Genomic DNA, 14,195 nt, shown 5'->3' with positions numbered 1-14,195 from the left:
TCTTCATAAACTATTCTCTATTTTCTTTACAGCTTTAGGAGGATGTTTGGCCGTTGGTGTATGCTGAGTTTGCAGAAGCACGTTATAATCCACTGAAACTCACAGACTGTGAACTCTGAGGAAACAGCCGCTCGTGTGTGTGTGTGTGTGTGAGTGATACACACCAGGCTGAGCGTGGCTTTGTCCCACGGGCTGAGGCTCTGATATCTCCTCTGACGCTCCTAAAGGAGTAAATCACATTAAAAAGCATCACACCTGAATCAACAACAGCAAACACACACTTTCAGAAGCGAGAGTTCATGTTCTCACCCTTTTGCTGAAGGAGGCGAAGGGATCGAGTCTCTCCTCGTACTGAGACGAGTAGCGCATCACTGTATCATCACTGTCTCCAGCCTAACACACACACACACACACACAGAGATGATCTGATCACACTAAATCAAGTCCATGTTCAGACCATTATTCACGCCACTAGGCATGGGGATTTGTATCGTCAACAATAATATCACAATATCACAAAAACGCCCCTGTGAGTTTTGTCTTATATTTATAACCTATGATATAGCAGAGGAATATCACACAAACAAGAGTGCTGTTTTATCCCAAATATCAGCACGATTGCTAATGGGATTTTGATTTTGTCCAATAGTTCAATAAACAAGTTCATATTGTGAGTTACATTTTAGACACAATATTATACTTGTATATTCAATGATGCTGATTTGATTTGATTGGTGACAGCCCTATTGTGTCTCATTATTCTAATTCTATTTACTGAGTAAATCTAAGAATTTGACATAAAGATGTTGCATACATCTAATAAGGTAAGAAAAAACCCACTCATAAAGTTAAAAATAAACCTGGAAGTTTGAGGTGGGAATTATCAGCCATTAACCCTTGTGCGTCTTCATGGACATGTTTGTCTTTTCCAGTTTTCTTGATCAGTTTGCCTGTGTTAATGCCAACTGCATACATCGTGGCACAGGTGTGTATTTTTATATGTATTTTACTATTTCACACCCACTTCCTTTCATTAATCTATTTTGCACTAGTAACACAAAATAGTTCAACTCAGGACCTGAAGGAAAACAATGTCCCCATTGAAACCCATTAAAACTGCAAAATTTTAATCCCAGGGCCATTTAACTATAAAATATAATTATTTTTCTAACAATTTTTTACCAGATGGTGGCATTTTCTCAGGTTTGGCCTATAAAGCAAATACTCGCTTTATTCCTATTTTCTGCTTCTGCATATTATAGAGCTAATTGGATAAATTATGCAGCTATAATTGTGTGTGTGTTGAATGTCAGAGTGTGGTTTGTATGTGTGTAATATTTGAGAGAGAAAAACTGAACTGCAAATCCCAAATCCATCTCTGTGTCCCAGTGGAGTTTCACTGCATCTAATGGGGAAATCCGGTACTGCACCCAAACTAACTCTCACTGAAAGCTCGTTTTTTGAGATATCAACCTCAAATTTGGAATACAACTTAGATTTATGGCTTTTATATAATGTTCATAAATAATTTTCATAAAAATTAAACCTCTATAACTTTACACTTTTTTTTTACTTCAACAATAATCTGCCAAGGGTCTTCTTTAAAATGAGACCACACTTAAGTCTGTGCTCATAAACTTCACATTTATATGACAGTTTTTTTAATTAGGTTAATGGAAGAGTAAATTTGTGTCACAGCTGTGAACTGACCATCGCACAGAATATAAAGCATATGTAAAGCTTGGGGAGTCAGCTGACCACGACGGGCCGAAACCAGCACAGAAACACCCTCAGCAGAATATCGTCACACACGTTATCCCAGGGAGCGGTTAATGGTGTCGGGAAGGACTCACTCTGCTTGGGTAGCTCTGCAGGAACTTGATCTTCTCGTAGAGCTTGATGTTGTCGGCCCGCAGACTGTCCAGCTCGCTCTGAAGAGCCTGTAAGGTCTGCTGTAGGGATCCGCTCGCCTGACACACACAACAACAACACTTACACTCTTCCCTGAGCCACAGGAACCAGGTACAGTCATGCGATGGTAATGTGATGGTACAGTCATGTGATGCGCACTCACGGCCTCCAGCTCCTGGTTGCGCAGGCGAAACCTCTCCCTCTGACTGGAGATGATGGACAGCAGAGAGTCCATCTGACCCTGAGGAAGATCCGCCTGAAGAGAGCCGCCAGCACCTCAACACACACACACACACACACACAACTACTGAGGGATCTGCTTGGCCAACTGTAGGGCTGTCAAAATGGCTGAAAAGCTAAATTCGAATTTCTTTCTTAAATATTAGCAAAATTCGAATTATATTCGAATTCTAAAGGCAATACTTAAAGGGTTAAAAAAAATGTCAGTACACAACCTGAAGGCATCCTAGGTGTATATGACTTTCTTCTTTCAGACGAATACAATCACAGTTATATAAAAAAAAAAGTCCTGACTCTTTCAAGATTTATAATGACAGCGAATAGCAGTTTTTGTTTTGAAGTCCATAAAAGCACATCTATCCATGATAAAAGTGCATCTATCCATGATAAAAGTGCATCTATCCATGATTAAAGTGCATCTTTCCATCATAAAAGTGCATCTATCCATGATTAAAGTGCATCTATCCATGATTAAAGTGCATCTATCCATGATAAAAGTGCATCTATCCATGATAAAAGTGCATCTATCCATGATAAAAGTGCATCTATCCATGATAAAAGTGCATCTATCCATAATAAAAGTGCATCTATCCATGATAAAAGTGCATCTATCCATGATAAAAGTGCATCTATCCATGATAAAAGTGCATCTATCCATGATTAAAGTGCATCTATCCATGATAAAAGTGCATCTATCCATGATAAAAGAGCATCTATCCATCATAAAAGTGCATCTATCCATGATTAAAGTGCGTCTATCCATGATAAAAGTGCATCTATCCATGATAAAAGTGCATCTATCCATGATAAAAGTGCATCTATCCATAATAAAAGAGCATCTATCCATGATAAAAGTGCATCTATCCATGATAAAAGTGCATCTATCCATGATAAAAGTGCATCTATCCATGATTAAAGTGCATCTATCCATGATAAAAGTGCATCTATCCATGATAAAAGTGCATCTATCCATGATAAAGGTGCATCTATCCATCATAAAAGTGCATCTATCCATGTTAAAAGTGCATCTATCCATGATAAAAGTGCATCTATCCATAATAAAAGTGCATCTATCCATGATAAAAGTGCATCTATCCATGATAAAAGTGCATCTATCCATGATAAAAGTGCATCTATCCATGATTAAAGTGCATCTATCCATGATAAAAGTGCATCTATCCATGATTAAAGTGCATCTATCCATGATTAAAGTGCATCTATCCATGATAAAAGTGCATCTATCCATGATAAAAGTGCATCTATCCATGATTAAAGTGCATCTATCCATGATAAAAGTGCATCTATCCATGATAAAAGTGCATCTATCCATGATAAAAGTGCATCTATCCATGATAAAAGTGCATCTATCCATGATAAAAGTGCATCTATCCATGATAAAAGTGCATCTATCCATAATAAAAGTGCATCTATCCATGATAAAAGTGCATCTATCCATGATAAAAGTGCATCTATCCATGATAAAAGTGCATCTATCCATGATAAAAGTGCATCTATCCATGATAAAAGTGCATCTATCCATGATAAAAGTGCATCTATCCATGATAAAAGTGCATCTATCCATGATAAAAGTGCATCTATCCATGATTAAAGTGCATCTATCCATGATTAAAGTGCATCTATCCATGATAAAAGTGCATCTATCCATGATTAAAGTGCATCTATCCATGATTAAAGTGCATCTATCCATGATAAAAGTGCATCTATCCATGATAAAAGTGCATCTATCCATGATAAAAGTGCATCTATCCATGATAAAAGTGCATCTATCCATGATAAAAGTGCATCTATCCATGATAAAAGTGCATCTATCCATGATTAAAGTGCATCTATCCATGATAAAAGTGCATCTATCCATGATAAAAGTGCATCTATCCATGATTAAAGTGCATCTGTCCATGATAAAAGTGCATCTATCCATGATTAAAGTGTATCTATCCATGATAAAAGTGCATCTATCCATGATAAAAGTGCATCTATCCATGATAAAAGTGCATCTATCCATGATAAAAGTGCATCTATCCATGATTAAAGTGCATCTATCCATGATAAAAGTGCATCTATCCATGATAAAAGTGCATCTATCCATGATAAAAGTGCATCTATCCATGATAAAAGTGCATCTATCCATGATAAAAGTGCATCTATCCATGATTAAAGTGCATCTATCCATGATTAAAGTGCATCTATCCATGATTAAAGTGCATCTATCCATGATAAAAGTGCATCTATCCATGATAAAAGTGCATCTATCCATGATAAAAGTGCATCTATCCATGATTAAAGCGCATCTATCCATGATAAAAGTGCATCTATCCATGATTAAAGTGCATCTATCCATGATAAAAGTGCATCTATCCATGATAAAAGTGCATCTATCCATGATTAAAGTGCATCTATCCATGATAAAAGTGCATCTATCCATGATAAAAGTGCATCTATCCATGATTAAAGTGCATCTATCCATGATAAAAGTGCATCTATCCATGATAAAAGTGCATCTATCCATGATTAAAGTGCATCTGTCCATGATAAAAGTGCATCTATCCATGATTAAAGTGTATCTATCCATGATAAAAGTGCATCTATCCATGATAAAAGTGCATCTATCCATGATAAAAGTGCATCTATCCATGATAAAAGTGCATCTATCCATGATTAAAGTGCATCTATCCATGATAAAAGTGCATCTATCCATGATAAAAGTGCATCTATCCATGATAAAAGTGCATCTATCCATGATAAAAGTGCATCTATCCATGATAAAAGTGCATCTATCCATGATAAAAGTGCATCTATCCATGATTAAAGTGCATCTATCCATGATTAAAGTGCATCTATCCATGATTAAAGTGCATCTATCCATGATAAAAGTGCATCTATCCATGATAAAAGTGCATCTATCCATGATTAAAGTGCATCTATCCATGATAAAAGTGCATCTATCCATGATAAAAGTGCATCTATCCATGATAAAAGTGCATCTATCCATGATAAAAGTGCATCTATCCATGATTAAAGTGCATCTATCCATGATAAAAGTGCATCTATCCATGATAAAAGTGCATCTATCCATGATAAAAGTGCATCTATCCATGATAAAAGTGCATCTATCCATGATAAAAGTGCATCTATCCATGATTAAAGCGCATCTATCCATGATAAAAGTGCATCTATCCATGATTAAAGTGCATCTATCCATGATAAAAGTGCATCTATCCATGATAAAAGTGCATCTATCCATGATTAAAGTGCATCTATCCATGATTAAAGTGCATCTATCCATGATAAAAGTGCATCTATCCATGATTAAAGTGCATCTATCCATGATAAAAGTGCATCTATCCATGATAAAAGTGCATCTATCCATGATAAAAGTGCATCTATCCATGATAAAAGTGCATCTATCCATGATAAAAGTGCATCTATCCATGATTAAAGCGCATCTATCCATGATAAAAGTGCATCTATCCATGATTAAAGTGCATCTATCCATGATAAAAGTGCATCTATCCATGATAAAAGTGCATCTATCCATGATTAAAGTGCATCTATCCATGATTAAAGTGCATCTATCCATGATAAAAGTGCATCTATCCATGATAAAAGTGCATCTATCCATGATTAAAGTGCATCTATCCATGATAAAAGTGCATCTATCCATGATTAAAGTGCATCTATCCATGATTAAAGTGCATCTATCCATGATAAAAGTGCATCTATCCATGATAAAAGTGCATCTATCCATGATTAAAGTGCATCTATCCATGATAAAAGTGCATCTATCCATGATAAAAGTGCATCTATCCATGATTAAAGTGCATCTATCCATGATAAAAGTGCATCTATCCATGATAAAAGTGCTCCACACGGCTCTGAGAAAATAATAAAGGCCTTCTGAAGTGAATCGATGCGTTCGTGTAAGAAAAATATTCATATTTAAAACTTTATCGACTAAAACAACTAGCTTCCGGCAGACGGCCAGGACATTTTTTTTTATATATATAACTCCGATTTTAATATAACTCTGTATTTGTCTGAAAGAAGAAAGTCATATACACCTAGGATGGCTTGAGGGCGAGTAAATCATGGGGTAATTTTCATTTTTGGGTGAACTATCCCACTATTAGAGGGGAAAAGTACTGTATTGTCTCCTATGCCCACAAGAGGGATTGAGCGGGCGCAATGAGCCAATATAAACCAAATCAAGCATCGCACCTATTATTGAAATGAAAAAACATTCACTTTTTAAAGTGCATTAACTTTTGAAACAATTGTTCTTAAATAAAATATAATTTCCTTAATGTGTATGCAAGAAAAATGTAGTTACAACAGTGTGTAAAACTGTGTAAGTGCATCAGTAACCTGAGAAAACACGTTTCTTGCATTCGAATGTGCTGTTTTTTATTTTTATTCAACGAATATTCGAAATTCAAATTTTTATTTGACAGCGCTAGCCAACAGTCATTTACATTCAATCATTTATCAGACGGTCTTATCCAAAGCACTTACACACGAGGAGAGCAATAGAAGTGTCACTTGCAGTGTGTATTGTGTTGTGTGTAATGCATGTTTACCTGAGAACAGAGCTGTGGCCTCTTTAATGGGCTCCGGGACGATCACTGCGCTGCTGTCCGCACCCTAGACCACACACACACAATGTGACGCGTGTCAAGATGCTTTTTTTGAGCCACCAAACACTGTTGTCGTACAAATGAACGGCCAGACCACATTAAAAGTGTTGTTTTCTGTTAGAGCGGTGTCGTGTTAGTTAATAAACGCCTCTAAGTTAATAAAAGCCAAACCAATCTGTGTTCCTGTAATCTCCTATCATCACTGTAAAGCAGCTTTGAGCATATCAGACACTGACTCTTCAGTGTTAGACACCAGTTCTCCAGAAAACACCTGCTCTTAAAAAAAAACTTAAATATAATTTATTCTGAAGCAATATTCTCATTCTCATGGATCTTTGTTCAATCAGCTTTGATATATTAATATAATTAGAATATAGTATATAATTATTTTATTCTTCCAAAAAGTTGTATGATGAGTTTCTGTGAGGATTCCCAGGACAGGATGTGTGTGTCGTGTGCGAGTGTGTAGATGGTCTGCCGTCTGACCTCAGCGTCGGGCCGTGACATCGTCTGGATGGTGCTGAGGTCCTGCTCCAGTTTCAGGATCAGGTCTTTCTGATCAGCACTGGTCTTCACCGCTGCAGAGAACTCCAGCTGTAGAGACGCGTACCGGCCTGAACACACACACACACACACACACACACACACACATCAGTGTGTGTACCGTCTCCTATCGCAACAGCTTACCAGTCAAGAAGATCAACCTTCACAAGACTCTAACCTTTACATCTTCAGCTTGTGGTTCTCCACCACAGCCACTGTCTGCCTCTTAGCGCTATTAGCCCTAGCCTGTGCCATGTCTGCTTCTGTGCTGCGTTCAACACGCATCTTCATATACCGGCTGTGCAGAAACCCATGAGCTTCCGTCAGCATTTGAGCGCTTCGTTTGAACTGCCGTTTCCATCCAGCAGTTTTGATGCGATATCCCAAAGTGCACATTGAAACAGGTGGATAGCTTAAGACATTACTGAACACACTCGCTCCCTTGATAACCCTGTTTCCACTGCCCATGACATCCACACCCTTTATAACTAGACTTGTCCTATCCACACACTCGACTCCCTGGTTTACTCCTGCACTGCTGGCCATCTCTATAGGAAAACCGGCTTAACCGCGCACTTATCGGTTCACATGAACCATTTCCAGTCATACCAGTCAGCACGCTCAGTTCACTACTCTACTCCTGTTAGCAATGCATCCTCTCGACCCAAAACATTGCTTTGCATTGCCAGTAACCTCACCAACCCTCCTGTCCCTGACATGAGAAACTCTCTGGGAGCTCTGGGAGTCGTTTTTACACTTCTTCCTAAATGACATATATGTAGTATAATATCGCAGGACTTCCCCACTGCTTCACACCTGGTACTTTCACTGACTTGGCCTCCTTCTTCTGGCTGTTGACTCTGGCTTCATCTGTCTCCTAATGCTCATAGACCTGTCCTCTGCATTTGACACCATTTCTCATAGTTTCATTGCTATGCAGACACACACTCAACTTTACATTTGTTCTCACGATAGAGGGTGTGTGTGTGTGACGTTACCCTAGGCCGGAGTGACTGCGGTTACACACAATGAGTGGCAAAAACACTGGGCGGCAGCATTGGTTTTCATGCCGCGAAAAACACACAAAACGCATCTAAAACAGGAAAGAGCTTTGAGATTGACTGTACAAAATACAAATAGATTTGACAAGAAATCTGAGGTATATTTTTACAGACTTCTGAAAGCTACAGAACAGAGAAGCAAATGGATCGCTGCAATTCACGGAAACAACTGGATCCAGGCAGCGAAAGGTGAATTTGCCGTTCTCATTTTGTGTCAATATGCTGAATTTAGGGGAAAAATCATACCCTATATATTATATATTGTATTGTTATAGCCTAGAAATTTAGATGCAACCTAGCGGCAGCAAACTTTATTTTGCAGCCAGTGTCGTCTAGCAACTGTCCGTTGGCTTTCGAGCTGGAAAAACCAAACTCTAGTCAGGCCAATCACATCGTGTGTAGAGTCGGCGGGCGGGCTTAACACAATGACTGCAGAGTTGCAACGGTTCTCTGCCACTTGAAAACACAGAACGGCGAACAGCGGTCTTTCCAATCGGCTTTGGCCGCGACTCTGGAGGACTTGGAGTTAAGCTTCTCTTTGAGAAAAGAACAAAGAACGCCACTTAAGTCATTCTTAAAAAAGAAAGATGTGTTCGTAGTTTTGCCGAAAGTTTAATCTGTCAACTAGCTCTGCTGGTGGGAAAACGCTCTGGTTGGGTGTAGCGCTATCCTATTGCGTGCGGAGGGAATCTGAAAGACGACCGTTTATCCGCCCCTCGGATTGAGCCCTGCCAATGGGGAGTTCCCAGACCCAACATCTTGATGTGAGTCAGGCTTGCCAGGCTAGTATTGCTATATATTGTATTGACAACTCATCAATTACATTTTTACCATCATATATTCTGCATAATTGGATGTTTTTAAATAAACACTGACAAAAAAACGATACAAGTTTTAAGACTGGACGATATGATGATATATATAGCATTGATATGAGTTAAACATGGATTTAGACCTATATTGTATTTATATAAAGCGTTCACAGGCAAATTTGCTTTATGTATTTCCCCGGCGTCGAAATCAGGCTCATATAAATTTAAGGAAACAGGATTCCTGCTGCATGTCAATATCACTGGATCACTGGTAGGTTGTAAGGAACACTTTATCGAGTCCAACATTTAGTTTAAACTGCTAATCACTTGCTTTACTCTCGTTTTCACAGTTTCTCCTATGAAAATCCAGTCACTCAGCAGCTCTTCTGCCACTCAGTCCGGCTGAGGGAAAGTGACGTCACTGCATTCCCTCTATTCTGCCCCTTTCCCCACTTTAAATACCCCACAGACTCACTGCTCAGCTCAGTGCTAGCGATGCGCAGAGACGCGTTCTCCGACTGAAGGCCTCGGTTCTTCTCCAGCAGCAGCACCTCCAACGGCTTGCATGAATCCTGCGAGAGACCAGCACATCAACACCTCCAACAACACACTGAAACACACAGAAGACTGTGTTTACCTGCACTGTGGCGCTGTCACACGGCCCGAACTCCATCGACTTCAGGATGCTGTCGATAACAATCGGAGCCGGTCAGTAAGAGGCAACCAGGAGCCAATCGAATCTAGTCTTTCTGACAGCCGTACTTCAGCCACGATTAAATACAACATACAACATGTTCATGGACTCGAGCACTCAGACTGGGCATGATCTTGACTTGAACTCATGACTTACAATTTGCGCCAATAATTAAAGAAATGTATAAAAAAATATATATCAGAAAGTGCAGATATTTCTTTAATTGTGGTTTACCCGTCAATAACTCGAGTAGACAAATCGATTAAAATGGCCAATAATGTTTCCACGGCCAAGCGTGGACTCTCACCTGAGCTCTTTCTTCACCTCCTCATAGTCCATCTGCGTCTGCAGCTTCTCCTCCAGTTGCTGGAAGAGATGAAGAGACCGTGATGAAGACACATGTACAGCACTGGAGCTCAATCACACACACTATGGAATTTATATTGTGCCATAATTAAACAAACAAATCCAGCATTTCAACAAACTTGATCTGCATTGCAAAGGAAAACTCGATTCGCAAACAAACAGAAAGCGATGTGCAAATACAAAGGTCAATTTGAGCGAGAATGCAGTGGAGTAACACATGCATTGTGTTTTACAAATATAAATAAATGAGCCTAGATAATATTTGACAAATAAATAAAAACCATCCTACAAATTGCATGTAACCTTTGAACAAATACCAAATCTAGTGCATACAAATGCAATATGTCTGTTATGATTGTGAGACACTTGGCTCTCTCGGCTCGATTTTCTCACAAATGCAGTTGAGCAACTTCCTCTTCTAGAACAGTAGATGGCGCTAAGCTAGGGGATTGATTTAGCACTAGTCCCCCGGGAGAAGCACTGATTTGAAACGTGCTTGCCTTTGCCTACAGCTGAGGGAAATGAGCGGTGAACAGGTGTGTTTACTGTATCTTACTGTATCTATAATTAACCTTTTTGAGGTTTTCTTTTGCAAAATGTTATTACATATCTAGACAGAAATCCACATTAGCACTTAGTAGCACTTCACTCTCTCTAGGATAGGGGAATCTATAAGCTGAAAGCTCTGCCATCTTATGTTGCTTTTTTACAAATTGGTCGCACTCCAGAGCCCTGCACCTTCTAGATCAAACCCCTTCACGACAGCGGCCATATCGTATTCCTGAGAGGCTGGCGGGACCCTGAAGGCGGAGATCGAGACGGTGCTGGAGTTGGGAGGTACTGAACCCTTCAAAAGTGAGTGGAGCAGCCCAATTGTTATCATCCCGAAGAAAGACGACACCTTACGCTTCTGCGTTGACTTCATAAAGCTGAATGCTCAGTCAAGATTTGATGCATATCCAATGCCACGCATTGACGATCTTCCGGAGAGGATCGGCCAAGCCAGGTACATTACAACCTTGGACTTATGGAAAGGGTATTGGCAAGTACCCCTGAAGGGGGCATCCAGACCCTATACTGCATTCTGGACCACGCTGGGGCTATATCAGTTTACAGTCCTACCGTTCGGGCTGCATGGGACACACGCAACGGTGTGACCTGGGAGGACCATCTTCTACACCTCAAAAAGACCCTAGGCAAGATCCAAGAGGCTGGCCTGTCTTTGAACGTGGCTAAATGCTAAACTACCTCGGTTACCACCTGGGAAATGGAGAGCATTTGGACAAGGTAGAAGCTGTTCGGCGCAGCCCAAGACCGAAGACAAAGAAGGAGGTCCGATCCTTCTTGGGACCGGTGGGGTGGTATCGACGCTTTGACCCCAACTTCTCTTCCACCGCAGTCCCTGAACACCAAGAAGCTGATTATCTGGACTGAGGAGTGTGAAGCAGCCTTCAACACACTGAAGGAGCCCAGTCCTCAAAAGTCCAGATTTCACAAAGGAGTTCATCGTTCAGGTCGATGCCTCTGCTGTGGGAATGGGAGCAGTCCCGGCCCAGGTAGATGCGGGTGAAGGGAGGCCCATTGCGTTCCTGAGCAGGAAGTTGCTGCCAAGAGAAACCCGGTACTCCACAGTGGAGAAGGGCGGTCTGGCACTCAAGAGGACCTTGCAGAGCCTCCGCTACTCCCTGCTGGGGAGAGTTTACCAGTTTCGCCGGACAGCAGGTCTGCGAAGAAGACCCGATGTCTCACAGGCACAGTTGACTTCCATAGTATTTTTTCACAGTATTCCTACTATGGAAGTCAATGGTGCCCCATCAACTGTTTGGTTACTGACATTAGGGGTGTCGCAATATACCGGTATTGACTATAATCGTGATATTCAAAGCTTGAAATATCGACATCGTGTTAATTTAGAGTGTGGCAATATACCGGTATTGGCGATAACCACGATGTTTATAATGAGTAGGACTTTTATGATAACATGACACGTATACTCCAGCGACAGTTGAGGTGGCAGTATTGCACCCGCTGACATCTATCAAATGAGAAGAAGACGCAGTGCGCGCCCGCGCAGCCACTCTGGTATGGGAGTTCTTCGGCTTCAAAGAAAACCGCACTTTAAAGGGGGTCGCACACCGGACGAGAAGCGCAGAGAATTCTTTAAAATTCGAACACATTATTTTCTAGGAGTTTACACACACCACCTGCACCATTCGGCGTCTGTCCGCGATGCCCAGCAATGGCTCGGATTTTCAGGTGAGATTCTCAAATCATTCAGTAAACGGATGCCCAATTAAGCCCAATCTGCAGAATCTGTAGCCACCAACCTTTTTACCCATCTCCGTGTCCATCACACTGCGGATTACGCTATTTTACAGAGTAAATTGCGATTATTTTACTAGTCATGGAATGGGAAATGTGACATTAACCTGTTAACAGCGGGTTTTTGTTTTCATATGTTTAAATAAAGGGTGATTATTAAGTACCCCGTTTTCTTTACTCGTCTTATTTTTGTATTTTTGTGTTTGCACTTGATTTGTTTTGTTCAAATCTGCATGACTTGCACCGGCGCAACAATAGGTTTAAGAGCTTTTCAGTTCTTCAGGAAACATTCAGACAGTGTTTCGCTCCAGTTTGAAACCCGATATACTTCACATGCTTGTCTTACTTCACAAAAATGTGCATTCAAATATAAGAACGCAAGAAGTAAAAATGCAAAAAAAGAAAAATTAAATAAAGTAAAAATTAATTTGACTGATTTGACATTTTTTCCCCCAAGGTTTCTATAGATATCGCGATATATTGATATCGTGAATTATTTTGGCCACAATAACCGTGGTGTGAAAAATCTAACATCGTGACAGCCCTAACTGACATTCTTCAAAATATCTTCTTTTTTGTTCAACAGAAGAAAGAAACTCATACAGGTTTGGAAACACATGGGGGTGAGTACATTTATTACAATTTTTGGGTGAACCGTCCCTGTAACCCAGCAGTGCACATGAGTGTGTGTTGCGCACCTGGAGCGCGGTGGTCTTGTCCTGGAGCTGCTGCTGCAGTCGGCTGGAGTGTGTGTCGGATCTCTCTCTGAGCGAGGACAGGCTGGCCTGCAGTCTCTGAACATCCTCCACCAGCTGCAGCATCTCACGCTCCTTCGCACTGAGCTCCGCCTCCACACTGGAGCGCGGCACCAGCTCCGCACACTCGTCCTGCTGAACACACACCACAATACTGAGCATCGTATGAACACACACACACACACACACACACAGTGGGTTCAGAGGTTTCCTGTGAATGTGCTGCGGTGAATGAGGTGAACGCTGAACAACACTGACATTAGCATTTCTAAGTCAACAACAGGGTTTTTCCTGCATTGAAAATAATTTGGCAGCTGCCAAAATGAATCTTTGTATTTGATCATTTACTGTGAAGATACCTGCTGTCCTGCAGTGTAAGCGCACTGTGAAGAGCATCAAATGTTTATATTTGCAACATGTGTCCGCAGTGTTGAGCTTTGTAGCCATTCAGGCATATCTCTTGAGCGCATGAACGCAGTGGCCAATCAGATGTGTTTGCTAGTCAGATTCCAGTTTGAGGGTTATAATGAAAGGATTTGCGAGTATGCAGAACTCAAAGTATAAACACACTGTCAATAAAAGATTCATAGCACAGCTTCATTGATTATAACTTTTTTGCTTGTATCTTGCGTTGTGATTGACCGCTTCAGTGATTATAATAGCAGCGATCTTTGCTCGCTTTATCCACCTTATTTTTCAAGCGGAAGTAAGGAGTTTTCTGTGAATGTGCGAGACTACAAACCAGCGTGTTTATAATTAAGACACTACATTAAAATAATATAGTAAGACATTACAGTTTGCAATATCAAGCAGAATAAAGAGCTTTTTTGTACAGCTAA

At 40.5% G+C, this 14,195-nt stretch overlaps 1 protein-coding gene across 2 annotated transcripts in view; it reads right to left on the bottom strand.

The window, feature by feature from the left end:
* The window catches only part of cux1b (cut-like homeobox 1b), a 28,491-nt gene that overhangs the window by 1,022 nt on the left and 13,274 nt on the right, over window positions 1-14,195 (bottom strand). The window contains exons 11-20 of one of the 2 annotated variants that reach the window (XM_056264681.1): window positions 13,300-13,491; window positions 10,221-10,279; window positions 9,857-9,905; window positions 9,695-9,791; window positions 7,290-7,417; window positions 6,747-6,810; window positions 2,075-2,187; window positions 1,854-1,970; window positions 310-393; window positions 165-221 (exon numbers count right to left, since the gene is read on the bottom strand). In XM_056264681.1, the coding sequence (XP_056120656.1) occupies window positions 165-221; window positions 310-393; window positions 1,854-1,970; window positions 2,075-2,187; window positions 6,747-6,810; window positions 7,290-7,417; window positions 9,695-9,791; window positions 9,857-9,905; window positions 10,221-10,279; window positions 13,300-13,491 (960 nt within the window). The remainder of the gene's footprint in view (window positions 1-164; window positions 222-309; window positions 394-1,853; window positions 1,971-2,074; window positions 2,188-6,746; window positions 6,811-7,289; window positions 7,418-9,694; window positions 9,792-9,856; window positions 9,906-10,220; window positions 10,280-13,299; window positions 13,492-14,195) is intronic. The other variant, XM_056264682.1, reaches the window with a different exon arrangement.

This window comes from Rhinichthys klamathensis, unplaced genomic scaffold, assembly GCF_029890125.1.
Source record: "Rhinichthys klamathensis goyatoka isolate OS25496 unplaced genomic scaffold, OSU_Roscu_1.1 h1tg000223l_1, whole genome shotgun sequence".
NCBI lineage: Eukaryota > Metazoa > Chordata > Actinopteri > Cypriniformes > Leuciscidae > Rhinichthys > Rhinichthys klamathensis.
Note: the sequence above shows the minus strand (reverse complement) of the source record. Positions and strands in the feature narration are given on the sequence as shown.